At 45.7% G+C, this 14,296-nt stretch overlaps 1 protein-coding gene across 1 annotated transcript in view; it reads left to right on the top strand.

The window, feature by feature from the left end:
• The window catches only part of LOC308592218 (IgGFc-binding protein-like), a gene marked incomplete at its 5' end in the record, with an annotated part of 31,902 nt that extends 18,436 nt beyond the window's left edge, over positions 1 to 13,466 (top strand). The window contains 8 exons of the mRNA XM_081203505.1: positions 2,422 to 3,017; positions 4,057 to 4,621; positions 5,732 to 6,324; positions 7,882 to 8,452; positions 9,904 to 10,103; positions 10,931 to 11,311; positions 11,461 to 11,747; positions 13,258 to 13,466. Of these exons, the coding sequence (XP_081059631.1) occupies positions 2,422 to 3,017; positions 4,057 to 4,621; positions 5,732 to 6,324; positions 7,882 to 8,452; positions 9,904 to 10,103; positions 10,931 to 11,311; positions 11,461 to 11,747; positions 13,258 to 13,267 (3,203 nt within the window). The 3' untranslated portion in view covers positions 13,268 to 13,466. The remainder of the gene's footprint in view (positions 1 to 2,421; positions 3,018 to 4,056; positions 4,622 to 5,731; positions 6,325 to 7,881; positions 8,453 to 9,903; positions 10,104 to 10,930; positions 11,312 to 11,460; positions 11,748 to 13,257) is intronic.
• Between the last annotated feature and the right edge of the window lie 830 nt (positions 13,467 to 14,296).

Here is a 14,296-nt window from a genome sequence, read left to right as displayed (position 1 = left end):
TTTCCCCAGCCACTCTGGGCGGCTTCCAACAGAATATTAAAATACAATAGTCTATTAAACATTAAAAGCTTCCCTAAACAGGGCTGCCTTCAGGTGTCTTCTAAAAGTCTGGTAGTTGTTTTTCTCTTTGACATCTGGTGGGAGGGCGTTCCACAGGGCAGGTGCCACTACTGAGGAGGCCCTCTGCCTGGTTCCCTGTAACTTGGCTTCTCACAGAAAGGGAACCGCCAGAAGGCTTTCAGCACTGGACCTCAGTGTCCAGGCAGAACGATGGGGGTGGAGACGCTCCTTCAGGTATACTGAATCTCTGCTCATGCTTTGACTCATGCGACTCATGGTTTGCTCCAGGGAGAGGTAGGGGCTGCACAAATTTCATATTGAAATGCATTTTTAAACATACGTTTCATTACAAAATACATATTGAAATGCATATATTCTCAACATATGCATTTATAAATATATTGTACTCTAATACATCTGCATTTTAAAACAAATTTTGTTAATTATTATTTTTTGAGCCGAAAACTAACTCAAAATTTGAAGATTGAAATCTGAAGGGTCATTTTGTTCTGCTCTGCATGTAGTTATGGCAGGAGTGGACCTGGTCAGTTTCCAAAGAAGTCGCAGATATTGAATCTCTGGAGCATCACTGCTTGCCCCATGATGTAACTTATATGTGTTTATTAATTACAATCATTCATATACTGCCTTTCTAGAGACAAATCCTTCTAAGACGGCTTGCAGGCAACATTAATTTTAAAAAAAATATATATTCAGAAACGCAAACAATATCAACATATTAAAAAGTCACCAGGATCCTTTACAAAGGATAGTGGCTGGCAGATGGCCCTATAGTGGGTGGGGGGAAAGGACAGTCTAGCCAGAAGTCATATGTACCTTCCCTTTTTTTGCTCCTGAAATTCTTCCCACAGGACCTATAGTGAATGCCATGGTGGGGCAGTGGCACTCCCTTGACCTCCGGTTGGTTGCATCAATGCTGCTTACCAGGAAGATGAGGGCAAGAATGGAGGTGATGAGGTCAGTGCAGTGCAAAAATAAAATAAAATTGCACCACAGTGATTTCACTCCCCAGCCTCAATCTCCCAGGAAACAGCAGTGATGAAACTGACCAGGGGTCAGGTGTGAACCACATCCACCACACCATCCACTACTGCAGAAGACAGCTTGCCCTCTGGGGTGGAAGAGGTAGAGCAAGAGCTGAGATGGCCTTTGCTTGCTTCCCCCTCTCTCCTCCAGTCCTTCCAACAAAGCAGTTTATGACAGGTGGCTTTGTGGAAGGGGGTAGTCTACCTGGAGCAGGCCCTGGGGTGTCTTTGCCTGCCTCCTTGTCTCATGTAATCCTTCCCACTTGATTGTGGATGACAGGTAGGGAGAGGATAGACTTGCTGAAGCAGACCCTGAGGTGGTCTTTGTCTGTCCTCTCTCTCCTATCCCTAGTGTCAGGCTTCGGAGAAATGGCTTCCTCCACACCACCCTTTGGCCGTGCATCGGCAGAAGAAAGCAATTAGAGTCCCTTACCAGTTTGAGGTGATGCAGGTGGCGCTGTGGTCTAAACCACAGAGCCTAGGGCTTGCCGATCAGAAGGTCGGCAGTTCAAATCCCCGCAACGGGTGAGCTCCCGTTGCTCGGTCCCTGCTCCTTCCAACCTAGCAGTTCAAAAGCACATCAAAGTACAAATAGATAAATAGGTACCACTCCAGCAGGAAGGTAAATGGCTTTTCCGTGCGCTGCTCTGGTTCGCCAGAAGCAGCTTAGTCATGCTGGCCACATGACCTGGAAGCTGTACACCGGCTCCCTTGGCCAATAAAGCAAGATGAGCGCCACAACCCCAGAGTCGGCCACGACTGGACCTAATGGTCAGGGGTCCCTTTACCTTTGCCTTTACCAGTTTAAGATTGTTTTCATGATCACAGCAAAAGAACAACGCAGCCATTCTCGGAGTAAAGGTGCTCCCAATTAAGCTTCCCTCCTACTCCCCCCAAGTTATCTCTATCACTTCCCCCTTCTGGCAACCTGTTCTCACAACCACTGAGCCTTCTGCATAGCAACCTTATCAGCTCTCCTTGCCCTTGGAGATAAAGGTTGGACACTTTCTAGTGAAGGGGAGTCAGTTATCCCTCTCTCCTAGCTGTGCCCCACTCAGCTCTACCCAGCTGTTGTTCTCCGAACTATGTCCCTCTGCAAACCAATTCTCTAAATCTATACTGCTCCACTGTTCCTGGGGAGCTTCTGTCAGGAGCAGCAAGAGAGGAAGGTTCCCACCATTCCTCATCAGAGCTGTAATCCTCAGTCTGGTCTCTGACACCTAGGTTAGTCAGTGGTAGATGGCCATGAGGTGGTGGTGCTGGTACTTGATCTCTCCTTTTGTTGCAAAGTCTTTGTTGCTTTGCCCTCTTTCAGCTTTGTCGTGCCCTGAGAATAGCCACTATGAGGCCTGTGGAAACGCCTGCCCAGCCAGCTGCTCTGACCGATCTGCTCCTTCGATGTGCGATAAGCCCTGTGTGGAAACCTGCCAGTGTGACCACGGCTACGTGCTCAGCACTGACAAGTGCGTCCCCGTGAAGAGCTGTGGCTGCACTCACAATGGCCTCTACTACAAGCCGGAAGAGGAGTTCTGGGCCGATGAAACCTGTGGCTCTCGCTGCAGGTGTGATTCCAGCCTGGGCATGGTGGTGTGCAGTCCAGCCAGCTGCAAAGCTAGCGAAAGGTGCATGACGGCGGATGGCATCCGGGGCTGCCACCCCATCAGCTATGCCACTTGCACAGCAACTGGGGACCATCACTACACCACTTTTGATGGGAAGAGATATGACTTTTCAGGCACTTGCATCTATCAGCTGGCTGGGCTCTGCTCCAAGGACCCAACTCTCACTCCCTTCAGCATCTCTATCCAGAACAGCCAAGGCAGTAAGACGATGCCTTTCTCTTCTGTGGTTACCTTGGAGATTTACAACAGAACCATTACGATCAGCCAGGAGCATCCTCACACAATCAAGGTATCGGGGACATAGGGAGAAAAATGGTATGGGATAGTGCAGGCATGGGGACCCTGTGGCCCTCCAGATGCCACTGGGCTGCAATTCCTTTAGAAATTGATTTAGGCACTAGGAGAAGATATATTGTTTAGCTACTATCTTTCCTTGCTCACGAGAGGGAGATCAGCAGTGCACTATCCTTTGCAGCTTAAACTTGGAAGCAAAGACAAGGTTGGTTTAACCTCCTCGAAACAATGATCCAGGATGCTTTAAGGCAGACTGGATTTTCCCTGGTATTACCCCTTAAAAATAATAGCTGCACATAGACATTGTTTTTGTGAAAAAGCAAAAGTAGTATTTACTTACATATGTAATCCAGGTCTTAAAGCAGCAGCTACAGTAGCAAAGTAAAGGCAGCAATAAACAAATGAAATTGCCTCAAATTAAATCAGACCAATTGACCCATTTAGCTCAGTACTGTTGATACTGACTGGCATCAGTGGCATAGGTTTTCAGAAAAGTTTTCACACTCACCCTGCAAGTCACATGGAGGTGTCAGGGATTGAACCTAGGATCATTTACATGCAAGACAGATGTTCCACAAAACAGCTAAGGCCCTTCCCCCAAAGCATAGGCTGTGACATATTTGGTTCATTTAGAAGCACAGAATTGTAAAGTTGGAAGAGACCACAAGGATCATGTAGTCCAAACGTCTTGCAATGCAGGAATCTTTTACCCAATGTGGGGCTCAAACCCACAATCCTGAGATTAAGAGTCACATTATCTACTGACTGAGCTATACAATATTCCTGTATCTAAACCTTAACAACCCTCACAACTCCACACAATTACTCACTGTCTCCCCTATTCTCCAGTCAACATAAGCAATGGTTGTGGTAGTGAGAAGTGAAGCTCAACAACATCTGAAGTGCCATAGGTTCCTCCTTCCCAGCAATAGACCTTTTAGTCAAGTTCTTAATCCACCCTCCTCTATCACCTTCTTTGGGTTGGCAGGCTATGTTTTGGCACCTTGGCAACATTTTCTCTGTCTCTCCTCTAGGTGGATGGAGTATTTGTGGATCTGCCCTTCTACCACGAAGATAAGGTGAAGGCCTACATCAGCGGAGCCCATGTCCTTATAACAACCAACTTTGATCTTACCGTGACCTTCGGCTGGAACAGACTGGTCCACGTCACTGTTCCCAAGAGTTACCGCAATGCGCTTTGTGGCCTCTGTGGCAATGACAACCAGGACTCCAGTGATGATCTGATTATGAAGGGCGGAAGCCCAGCAGCCAATGTCAACCAGTTTGCAGAGAGCTGGAAGATAGGTGAGATCCCTGGTTGTGGGAATGGATGCACCAGTAACTGCCCTGCCTGTGAAGAAGCACAGAAACAAACCTACAAGGAGGACCGGTACTGCGGGATCCTCATCAGAAAGGATGGGCCATTCAAGCAGTGCAATAAAGCTATAGATGCAACAGCCTACTTCGAGGATTGTGTTGTCGATGTCTGCCGATACAAGGGCCACCACGAGACTCTCTGCAGTGCCATCAGTGCTTACGTGACAGCCTGCCAAGCTCAAGGCATCCAGATCGGGCAATGGCGATCAGCCTCCTTCTGCAGTAAGTATTGGATCTGCTTCAACAGGGTAGCACTTATCTAAATTGGGCTACAGTGATTTTAAAAATTGCTGCTAGCATGCAGAGTTTCTGCTGCGGTGCTTTGATTGTTCTCAAGCTAACTTTTTAGACTATCATGGAGTGTGGTTGTATTTAATGGGGAATCGTGCTTGGAATAGACCCATTGAAATCAATGGGATTGTCATATTCAGAGTAGACCCGTTGGAATTGATGGGCTTATATAACTAGTTGAGTGGGTTATATCTAACTTACTAAGAGTAAATCCATTGTAAATAATGGATCTGACTTAGTCAGGTTTGGGTTTATTCAAAGTAGAACTGGCATTGGGTACAACCCATTGATATTATTGAGTTTATTCTGAGTATGACTTAGTTCGATACCACCTAATATTCTCAAATAGCCTTTAGATGGGTTATTTACTTTATTCTGAAGAACATTTTCTAAAAATGCTGTTTATACATTTACTAAATTACTTAAATTTGTGGGTGAAACAACCAGCCAAACCATGGTTCCCAGCAACACTAGGAGCCAGTAATAGGTGGGGCAAACATAGAATCATAGAATTGTAGTGTGTGAAGGAACAACAAGAAGAAGAAGAGTTTGGATTTGATATCCCGACTTTTACTCCCTTTAAGGAGTCTCAAAGCAGCTAACATTCTCCTTTCCCTTCCTCCCCCACAACAAACACTCTGTGAGGTGAGTGGGGCTGAGAGACTTCAGAGAAGTGTGACTGGCCCAAGGTCACCCAGCAGCTGCATGTGGAGGAGCGGAGACGTGAACCCGGTTCCCCAGATTACGAGTCCACCCCTCTCAACCACTACACCACACTGAACCCCAAGGTTCATCTATTCCAAGCCCCTGCAATGCAGGAATAATACACTGCACATACATTTTAGCCTAAAATCAGGTTGGCAGAGTTGGGAAGGGGATTATTAAAATCAAACTAATTCAAATGATTTTGTGTGTGTGCATGACAGAACAGAAAGTCCTGGCTGATTCCACCTGGCTAAGATAACACCTAGCATTGATACCCCCCACCCCACCCCATCTTTTCCTCCTCACCTGTTAATGGTCTCTGATGTTTCCTTTCAGGTCCTTCCTGCCCCCGTAACTCCCGCTATGATCTCTGTGGCAATGGCTGCCCTGTCACCTGCCACGGCCTCTCTGCTCCAGATGGGTGTCAAATGTCCTGCAAAGAGGGCTGCTACTGCGATGCTGGGTTTGTCCTGAGCGGAGACCGGTGCGTCCCTGTCGGGGACTGTGGCTGTGTGTACCAAGGCAGGTACTACAAGAAGGGAGACAGTTTTGTCCCCAGTGCCTCCTGCCACGAAAGATGCCACTGCAGAGACAACGGAGCTGTGGAGTGTCAGAAGGTCTCCTGTGGGGCCCAAGAGGAGTGCAGGGTGGAGAACGGCATCCAAGGCTGCCACTCCATCAGCTGCGGCAAATGCAGTGTGGCTGGAGGAACCCAGTATCTTACCTTTGATGGACAGACCTTCAACTTCTTCGGCTCCTGCACTTACACCTTGGCCAAAGTCTGCAGCAAGAATCCCGAGCTTGCACACTTTTCGGTGGTAGTGGAGAACGAGGGGTCAGGCGACAGTGAAGTTGTGCCAAAGATGGTTGTTGTCACTGTGCATGGTTACGCCATCAGTCTTGTGAAAGGAATGACCTGGAAGGTTCTGGTAGGTGTCCTGTTCTGTTCATCTGCTAGAAGATGTCTCCTTCCTGTCCACATACGAACATCACATAGAGACACTATGTGAAAGTCTCCCACTTCCTTGCGGCGCTGTTACCTTTCCACTGTGCACTGCTGATCTTCCATCATTAATTTCCCCCAGGTCTGAAAGGTCTGTAGCCAATTCCAAGAAATAGTGGACATAGGGAGCTGTCTTACACTGAGTCAGACCATTGGTCTATTTAGTTCATTATTGTCTACACCAGGCATAGGCAAACTTGGCCCTCCAGATGTTTTGGGACTACAACTCCCATCATCCCTAGCTAACAGGACCCCTAGTGGTCAGGTATGATGGGAACTGTAGTCTCAAACCATCTGGAGATCCAAGTTTGCCTATGCCTGGTCTACACTGATGGCCAACAGGTCTCAGTCTACCTCGAGATTGAACCTGGGACCTTTTGCATGCAAAGTAGATGCTCTGCCACTGAGCTACTATGGAGAACTTGTATGGAATATCCACCAGGCTGGGATGTCTCCAGGTTTGAGGGGGGCCTTGAACAAAGTTCCTTCTGGTTGGTCCCCTCCCCTATAGGAAGGAGAAGCAGCAGACAGTATCATCCCAAGCACCATCTGGTGTCTGGTTTTAGCTGCCCTTTAGATTTCCCACAATGCTTCGAAGTGACGCTAAGATGGCAGTTCACACACCCAACTGCTCAGCACTGACTGGTGCACAGGAATGCTTAAAAAAGGTGTCCCAATGCCTGCACCAGTAGATGTCATGACCCCAACATCTGCTGGATACTTCAGAGTACTGATGCTGGTCCTGCCACCAACTTAAAAGTTCAGCTTATGATTCTTAACTATTTCTCTAACCAGCATTGCAGGTTACAGCAGGATAAGAGGAAGTGTGAGTGAATCAGGCTTCCCATTTCTGTATTCTTGGTGTATTTTATTTATTTATTTAACAATATACCGCTTAATCAACTAAAACTTCTAAGCGGTTTACGTAATGCAATATAAAATACCGATTCAAATCAAACATTAGAGACAAATGGGCATAAAATGTGTCAACATATAGATAAAATCAGCAATTTGAAAACAGATGTACATTTTAAGAAATGCAAGTTTTAAAAATTACATGCCTGGGTATACTTGGCTAAGCTGTTGATTTATGTAACATGATTTGTGTACTGCTTAGTTATCAGAGCAGTCTACATCAAACAATGCAAAGCGTTCATTGAGACAAAATCAAATGAAATCAAATGTTGACATCAAATTTATCAAGCTACAAACAGAACCAGCAATTTAAAAACAATTACACATTTGCAAAACGACATGCTGCAATGTACAAAGTGGTAACTACTGCTCATGCATCTCCTTATTAGATGTTCAAATTTGTACAGAGATGGAGGCCTGGGGCAGGAAGTTCCCACACTTTGACTGACTCACCCGTGCTTCCCTCCCTGCTGTATCCTAGAAACACATGGACTTGCCCCATTGTCTGTCTTCATTCTAATACAATGGCCCATGTACTTTTCTTTCTTCTTCTGTCTGATCTGCATAGGTGGATGGAGAGATGCACGCCCTGCCGCTGGTGATAGACAGGAGAGACGTTTGGGTAAATCAGGAGGGGAAGAATATTGTCCTGCAGACAGATTTTGGCCTAAAGGTCCTCTTTGATTCCTCCCGTTACATTCTGGTATCTGTTCCCAGCGTGTACCAAGGTCAGATGTGTGGCCTTTGTGGCAACTTCAACAGCGACAGGAGCGACGAATTCCAACTGCCCGATGAGAAGAGCACTGGGAATGTGACAGAGTTTGGGGCGTCCTGGAAAGTAGAGCTCAATAATGTCGGCTGTTCAGATGGCTGCAGGAAGAAATGTCCCTTGTGTGATGCTGCAGAGACAAAGCTGTACCAGGTCGAGAGCTCTTGTGGGCTGATCCAAGCCGTGTCAGGCCCCTTCAGCGATTGTCATTCCCTGGTAAAGCCGACCGAGTACTATAACCATTGCCTCCATGGCATGTGTGCCGCCCATGGGGCAAAGGACATCCTCTGCCAGAGCCTCCAGGCCTACGTTGCTGTGTGCCAAGCAGCTGGAGCAAACATCAAGGCATGGAGGACAGCCTCCTTCTGCCGTAAGTGTATATGTGGATCTGCTTCTCCATTGGTGGTCAGCATATACTATAGGCCTGCAGCATTTTATGGTTCCTCAGCTTTTTCTGCAGTTCTGGACCCAAATGTAGGTCCACTCTCTGTTCACGCTCTCTCGGTTTTCCACCTCCCTCCTTCCTGACAGTCAGTGCGGTGCAGTGGTTAGAGTATAGAACTAGGGCTGGAGAGGCACAGGCTCATATCCTAATTCAGCAAAACAAACAAAGCTCATGTACCAGCTTTGGGCCAATCACTTTATTTAGCCCTCCAACCCCACACACTGCCCTTAGCCTTGTTTCCTGCCCTGTCTCTCTCTAGTGCCTAGGGATGGAGGGGACATTCAATTCAGTTTGCATTTAAAGGCAAAGCTACCTACTTCACACTTTCCATTAACAGTGCAAAAACTGAAACAAACATTGCTCTCCTCTGAATTTTGCTATGCGGTTCTCCAGCCAAGTAATGTGGACAAAAATACACATACTGTTGTTGGGCATGCATTAAAAATAAATAAATGCATATGTTGGCGGAAAAAGCATCTTTAAATGCACAGTACTACACTAGTGCCTCGAGTTACAAATTTCGTTCCAGGGGTCCGTTCTTAACCTGAAACTGTTCTTAACTAGAGGAGTGCTTTCCCTAATGGGGCCTCTTGCTGCCGCTGCACCGCCGGCACATGATTTCCGTTCTTATCCTGGGGAAAAGTTCTCAACTCAAGGTAACTCATCCAGGTTAACGGAGTTTGTAACCTGAAGCATTTGTAAGCTGAGGCGTTTGTAACTTGAGGTACCACTGTACTGTGGGAAATTGCTTTGTGAAAGAAGAAAAAGTAGTACATATTTGGAGAAATTTGCCTTAAAATACTAATGAAATTTAACAGGAACTTTTTAAAAAAGGAAAGAAAAGTTCCAAATTGATATGGAAATGAGCAGAACTGAATCTAATATGTGGGGGGGAGGGATGACAAATTGAGAGAAATAGATTGGCAGATTTACCCATCCCTACTAGTCTCCAGCCAGCTCAGCCAATGGCAAAGGGAGTTTTCTGCTTGCTCCGTCCTTCACAGACAACATTCTGACAGTTCAGCCAATCACTGTCAGCAGCTTCACTCCCACCAAATCCCTTAGCATATTAGAATTTAAAAAAAAAAAAATTGTTTTTTTTTAATTTGTATCCTGTACCACCCTTCATCCACAGATCTCAGGGCAGTTCACAACATAAAAATACAATACAAAAGGGCAAAATACATGATAAAAACAAGAACACCCCCCAAACCAATAACTCCCTCCCCACCACCACCAATGGAGAAGGTAATGGAGGTTGTTCAGTTGCCATTACTCCTTCCATTGAATTGTCCCTTGATATCCTCCTTGCATGCATGAGAATCAGGGGAACTTTTCTTGGCAATCTTATCACTGTGTATACCTTCTCTCTGCAGCCCTTGCTTGCCCTGCCAACAGCCAATATGAGCTGTGCACCAGGTCTTGTGACCTTACATGTGCAGGCCTTTCTGCTCCCACCCTGTGCACCAAGAAATGCTTTGAAGGCTGCCAGTGCATTGCTGGCTTTGTGTCTGATGGGGAAACCTGCGTGCCGATGGAAAGGTGTGGCTGTGTGCATGACGGGTACTACATCAAGGTGTGTCCAATATATTCCTCTTTCCTTTTTATTTAATAAATTTATTTATTTGGTTTTTCAGATTAAAACTTTACAGTCACATGTCTCTGATGGGCGGGCTCTTCCCTGGACTCCAACTCTCAGGGCCCGGACTCTCGGACTTGCGCCCCTGAGAGCTTGGCGCCCGGGTGCCCTGCACCCCTGGCACCTATGGTTAAGACGGTCTTGTGTCCAACATGAAAACAAGATTCCAAGGAATCTCTTGGCCTTCCCTCTTCCCCTTTGTGGGTCCTATTGTTAATCATTTTCTCCTGCATCTTTTATAATAATAAAAATGTTTATCTCTCCATTAAACTACAAGTGATATTCCAATCCTACTAATGATTTTAACTGTTTAAAATTTACATGACAAAAGCTAGAGCTGTTCAGATAATCTCTCTCTCTCATCCCACTTTTGGAAAACCATTTTCCCTTGAGAAAATGTTTGGGAAAGTAGGGTTTTCATCTATTTTGGAACGAGAGTAAGAAATATCAGGGCATGTCAGAGGGTTGGCTTACCTTTGCTTGTTTTTAGACAAGTTGACCAAAGGCATACCCTCCAAAACTTTGAAGCCCAAATTTGGGATGCCATCTTCCCAGACACTGTCTTCCCAATTTTTATCTTTGGCAGCAAGGTGGCCATTTTGGTTCTTTTCACTTTGAGGCATTACCAAATAGTGCTAGGCCAAAAATATCAGTCTAACTCTAGTCAACCTTAGATGACCTTACCTTTTCCTATCAGTTCAAAAGCTGCTATTGATCAGACCAGTGCAAATAATCAACTTGCATGTTTGGGGATCCCCCTGTAGGCTGAAGAAAGCATCGTCTCCAAGGATTGCTCTGAAAAATGCACCTGCCATGCCTCAGGCCGGCTCACCTGTGAAGAATTCACCTGCAAGAAAGGAGAGGCATGTGCCCTCAGGAACGGTGTGCGGGCCTGTGTGAAGCAAGAAGGCCAGTGTACCCTCACCTCAGGAGCCCAGCTCACCACCTTTGATGGTGCCTCGGGGGAAATACTCTACAGCGGCGCCTATGAAGTGGCTTCCCTCTGCGACATCCACGCCCATGCCTGGTTCCGAGTGGTGGTGGATGTCAAGGAGTGCAGTGATGGGGACGTGATGGCTGGGGCTGCAGTCTATGTCTTTTTCCGAGATGCCTTCATTGCCATCAACAAGAACAAGGAGGCTTGGGTAAGAAGCCCTTACTTGATCCTTCTGGTCCTGTGAGTTGGTGCCTCTGCCCACAACCTGGTTTGGAGTTCTGACTCCCAACTCAAAGACTCGTGAGCTAAATGACCTTGATATGTGCCATGTTCTCTTCCTCTGTCTGTGTGCTTCAGGTGAATGGACAGCCAGTGAAACTCCCAGTGACTGTCTCTGAAGTTGTGTCTGTGAGCTTCTCCCAGGATGTGGTTACAATCAGCCATGGGGCTGGTCTTCAGGTTCTCTATGGACTCAGAGGGGAAGTGACATTGAAGGTCAAAGACAGCCTGGCGGGCAAGCTTTGTGCATCCTGCGGAAACTTCAATGGTGACAGCTCTGATGACCTGATACTACCCAATGGGAAGGTTGTGACGAACATCGCTGAGGTTATTGATGCTTGGAAAGCCAGAGACTTTATTGGCTGGTGAGTCACTTCCCAGTTGTTCCAGTGCTCTGTTTGTTTCCTAACCTAGACATCTCCAGTTTGCTTGGAAATGGCAGACCTGTCATCTAATTGAGAAAGAGTTTTGAAGTCACAGCTCTTTCCTTCCAACCCCTAACCTCCTTTTCGGGCACAACAGTAACCATGAAAACTAATACTAACATCCAGTTTAATTGCCATGTCTTCTTGTCCCAAAGCATCCTTGGGAATGGTAATTTTGTGAGGGAGCTAACTCTTTGTTAGATTTCTGGAACTGGGATTCCCACTGGGTAATTGGCTAATTAATGATGGCTGAATAGAAATGAAAGTGCCTTTAATGCATTGAGTAGGCTTGCGCTTAGGACAGCCTTCCCTAACCTGGTGCCTCCCAGACATTTTAAACTACAACTCCCATCACCCCTAGTTAACATCACCAATAGTCAGAGAATTTGAAAGTTGTAGTCCAAAAATCTCCAGAGCTTGGGGAAGGGCTGCCTTGGGAGCTTGAGAGGCAGGTTCCAAACACTGTCTTTGGCTGATCCACTCCTTGGACTAGCCATCAATGACTAGCCAAATTATGTTTGAAATGGCTAAAAATAGAACAAAAATTCTCCCTCAGCCTGCAGTTTTCCAGGCACTGCCATGTGAGCTTAACTGCACCTGGAAACATTCACCCAGGTGTGTTCCTGGTTTTAGACTTGACTGTCAGATCTTGGCTACTAAAGGCTAAACCACGTATGACATGGGAGATCTACAAATGGGTCTCCCACCATTTTTTAAATTTGCTTTTTTAATATATTTTAAAGAAGCCTCTGGTTTTTTTGACACACCCATTTATTTCCTAGTTGGGGCAATCATCTATGCTGCTATTCCTATTCTTAGTTGGGGCAATCATCTATGCTGCTATTTGGCCTGTGGTGAAAAATATATAGGTGCTTTCATGATGTCTGCAGTGTGGGGCAGGAGTAGTGATTTAGATTTGGATTAAATTGTTTAGCAATAAAGAACTAATACCCCATCCTCCCCAGTAGCATTTCCCTAGTCAAAAAATCAATAAAAAAATCAACCTTTTTTCATTAAAAAAATTGTCTAGACAAAGGTCTTTCATACCACCCCCTATCTGATCCTTGTCACTGAGGTTGCCAAGGATTGAACCTGAGACCTTCTTGTATGCAAAGCTAGGGCTCTGCCACTAAGCCAGGGGTGGGGAATCAGTGACCATCCAGATGTTAATGACCTCCAACTCCCATCAGCCCCAGACAGCATGGCTAATGGCCAAGGATAATGGAAGCTGATGTCCCGTAACAACTGAAGATCTGCAGTTTCCAAACTCATCCACTAAACCATGGTCCTTCTGTATTGCCTGCTGAGTACCTCTGGTTTTTGGATCACAAAGACCAGCTGACAGCACAATCCTAGTCTTGTCTGCTCAGACGCAAGTCTCAATGGGGCTTAATTTCGGGTAAATGGGTAGAGGACTACAGCCTAATTCTTTTTTCTCTCTCTGTTGCAGCGAGCAATAGTTGAAAGTGACCATCAAGACTGGCACCTGCCTGCTGCACCAGTGATAGTTGCCTGCAGCTGCTTTTTACAATGTTGCTTTGGAGCATGGCTACAGGTCAAGCCTGAGTAAGCTGCAAAAAGACATGAAGGATGTTACGAAATAAAAGTGCATGGTGAATGTCAATAAAGATATCTGCAGATTTGTCTCTAGAAAAATAATTCTGACCATAGGTAGAAGCCTTTGAGATTCTCAATCGGGAGGTTTGGCTGATGTAATCCTGCAAGTTTCGTTTAAGAGAGGGGTGGGGGAGAGATGATTGATAGGTGCAGTAGACTCAGTGGTTTACCAGATCCTTTAAGACGACCTCAGGGAAACAGCCTTTCCTTTAGATTCCCTTCCAGCCAGTGCTTCTTACATCACACAGCCCAGTAATAAATAACAGCTGATTGGAGCAGATCATGTGAGTAATGATGGCATGAAAATGACCTTCTACATGTCTTTGGCTAACACGTGGGAGAAACTTGATTGGAATGAACTTTTACACTTTCCTAAATTTTCCAATATGCTTTTTTTGGCTCCAAAACTTGCTAAAGTATGTAAGCACATTTATTTTAGGGTCAAATGCATTTGGAAATGCATGCATTGAGGAAAAACATCTGTATTTCATTGTAAAAGACATATATTTATATATAGCTACAAATGTTCACACACTTTTTTATTTTTTTGAAAAATCACACATTTCTGTGGGAATCTGATGGATAGAATTGACTCATGAATGAACAGAAGCCAATGCTAGTCCTACTCAGAGTAGACCCTTAAATGCTCGCACATGACTAAGCTATGTCCATTAATTTCAATGGGTCTGCTCCAAGTATAAGTTGGAGACCCATGAACTGTAAATAGACTCATCCGTATTTTCCTGCTTCTAATCATCTCAAATTGTGCAGATGACATTTCATAGTAGGCCCACCTTAATGGTCCAAGCTAAATCAGACCGGGTAGATGTTTCATAGCATACACATCCAGCCTGGGTGTGCAAGAAAATGTA

This window comes from Podarcis bocagei (assembly GCF_964188305.1).
Source record: "Podarcis bocagei genome assembly, chromosome: 7".
Taxonomy (NCBI): Eukaryota; Metazoa; Chordata; class Lepidosauria; order Squamata; family Lacertidae; genus Podarcis; species Podarcis bocagei.
Note: the sequence above shows the minus strand (reverse complement) of the source record. Positions and strands in the feature narration are given on the sequence as shown.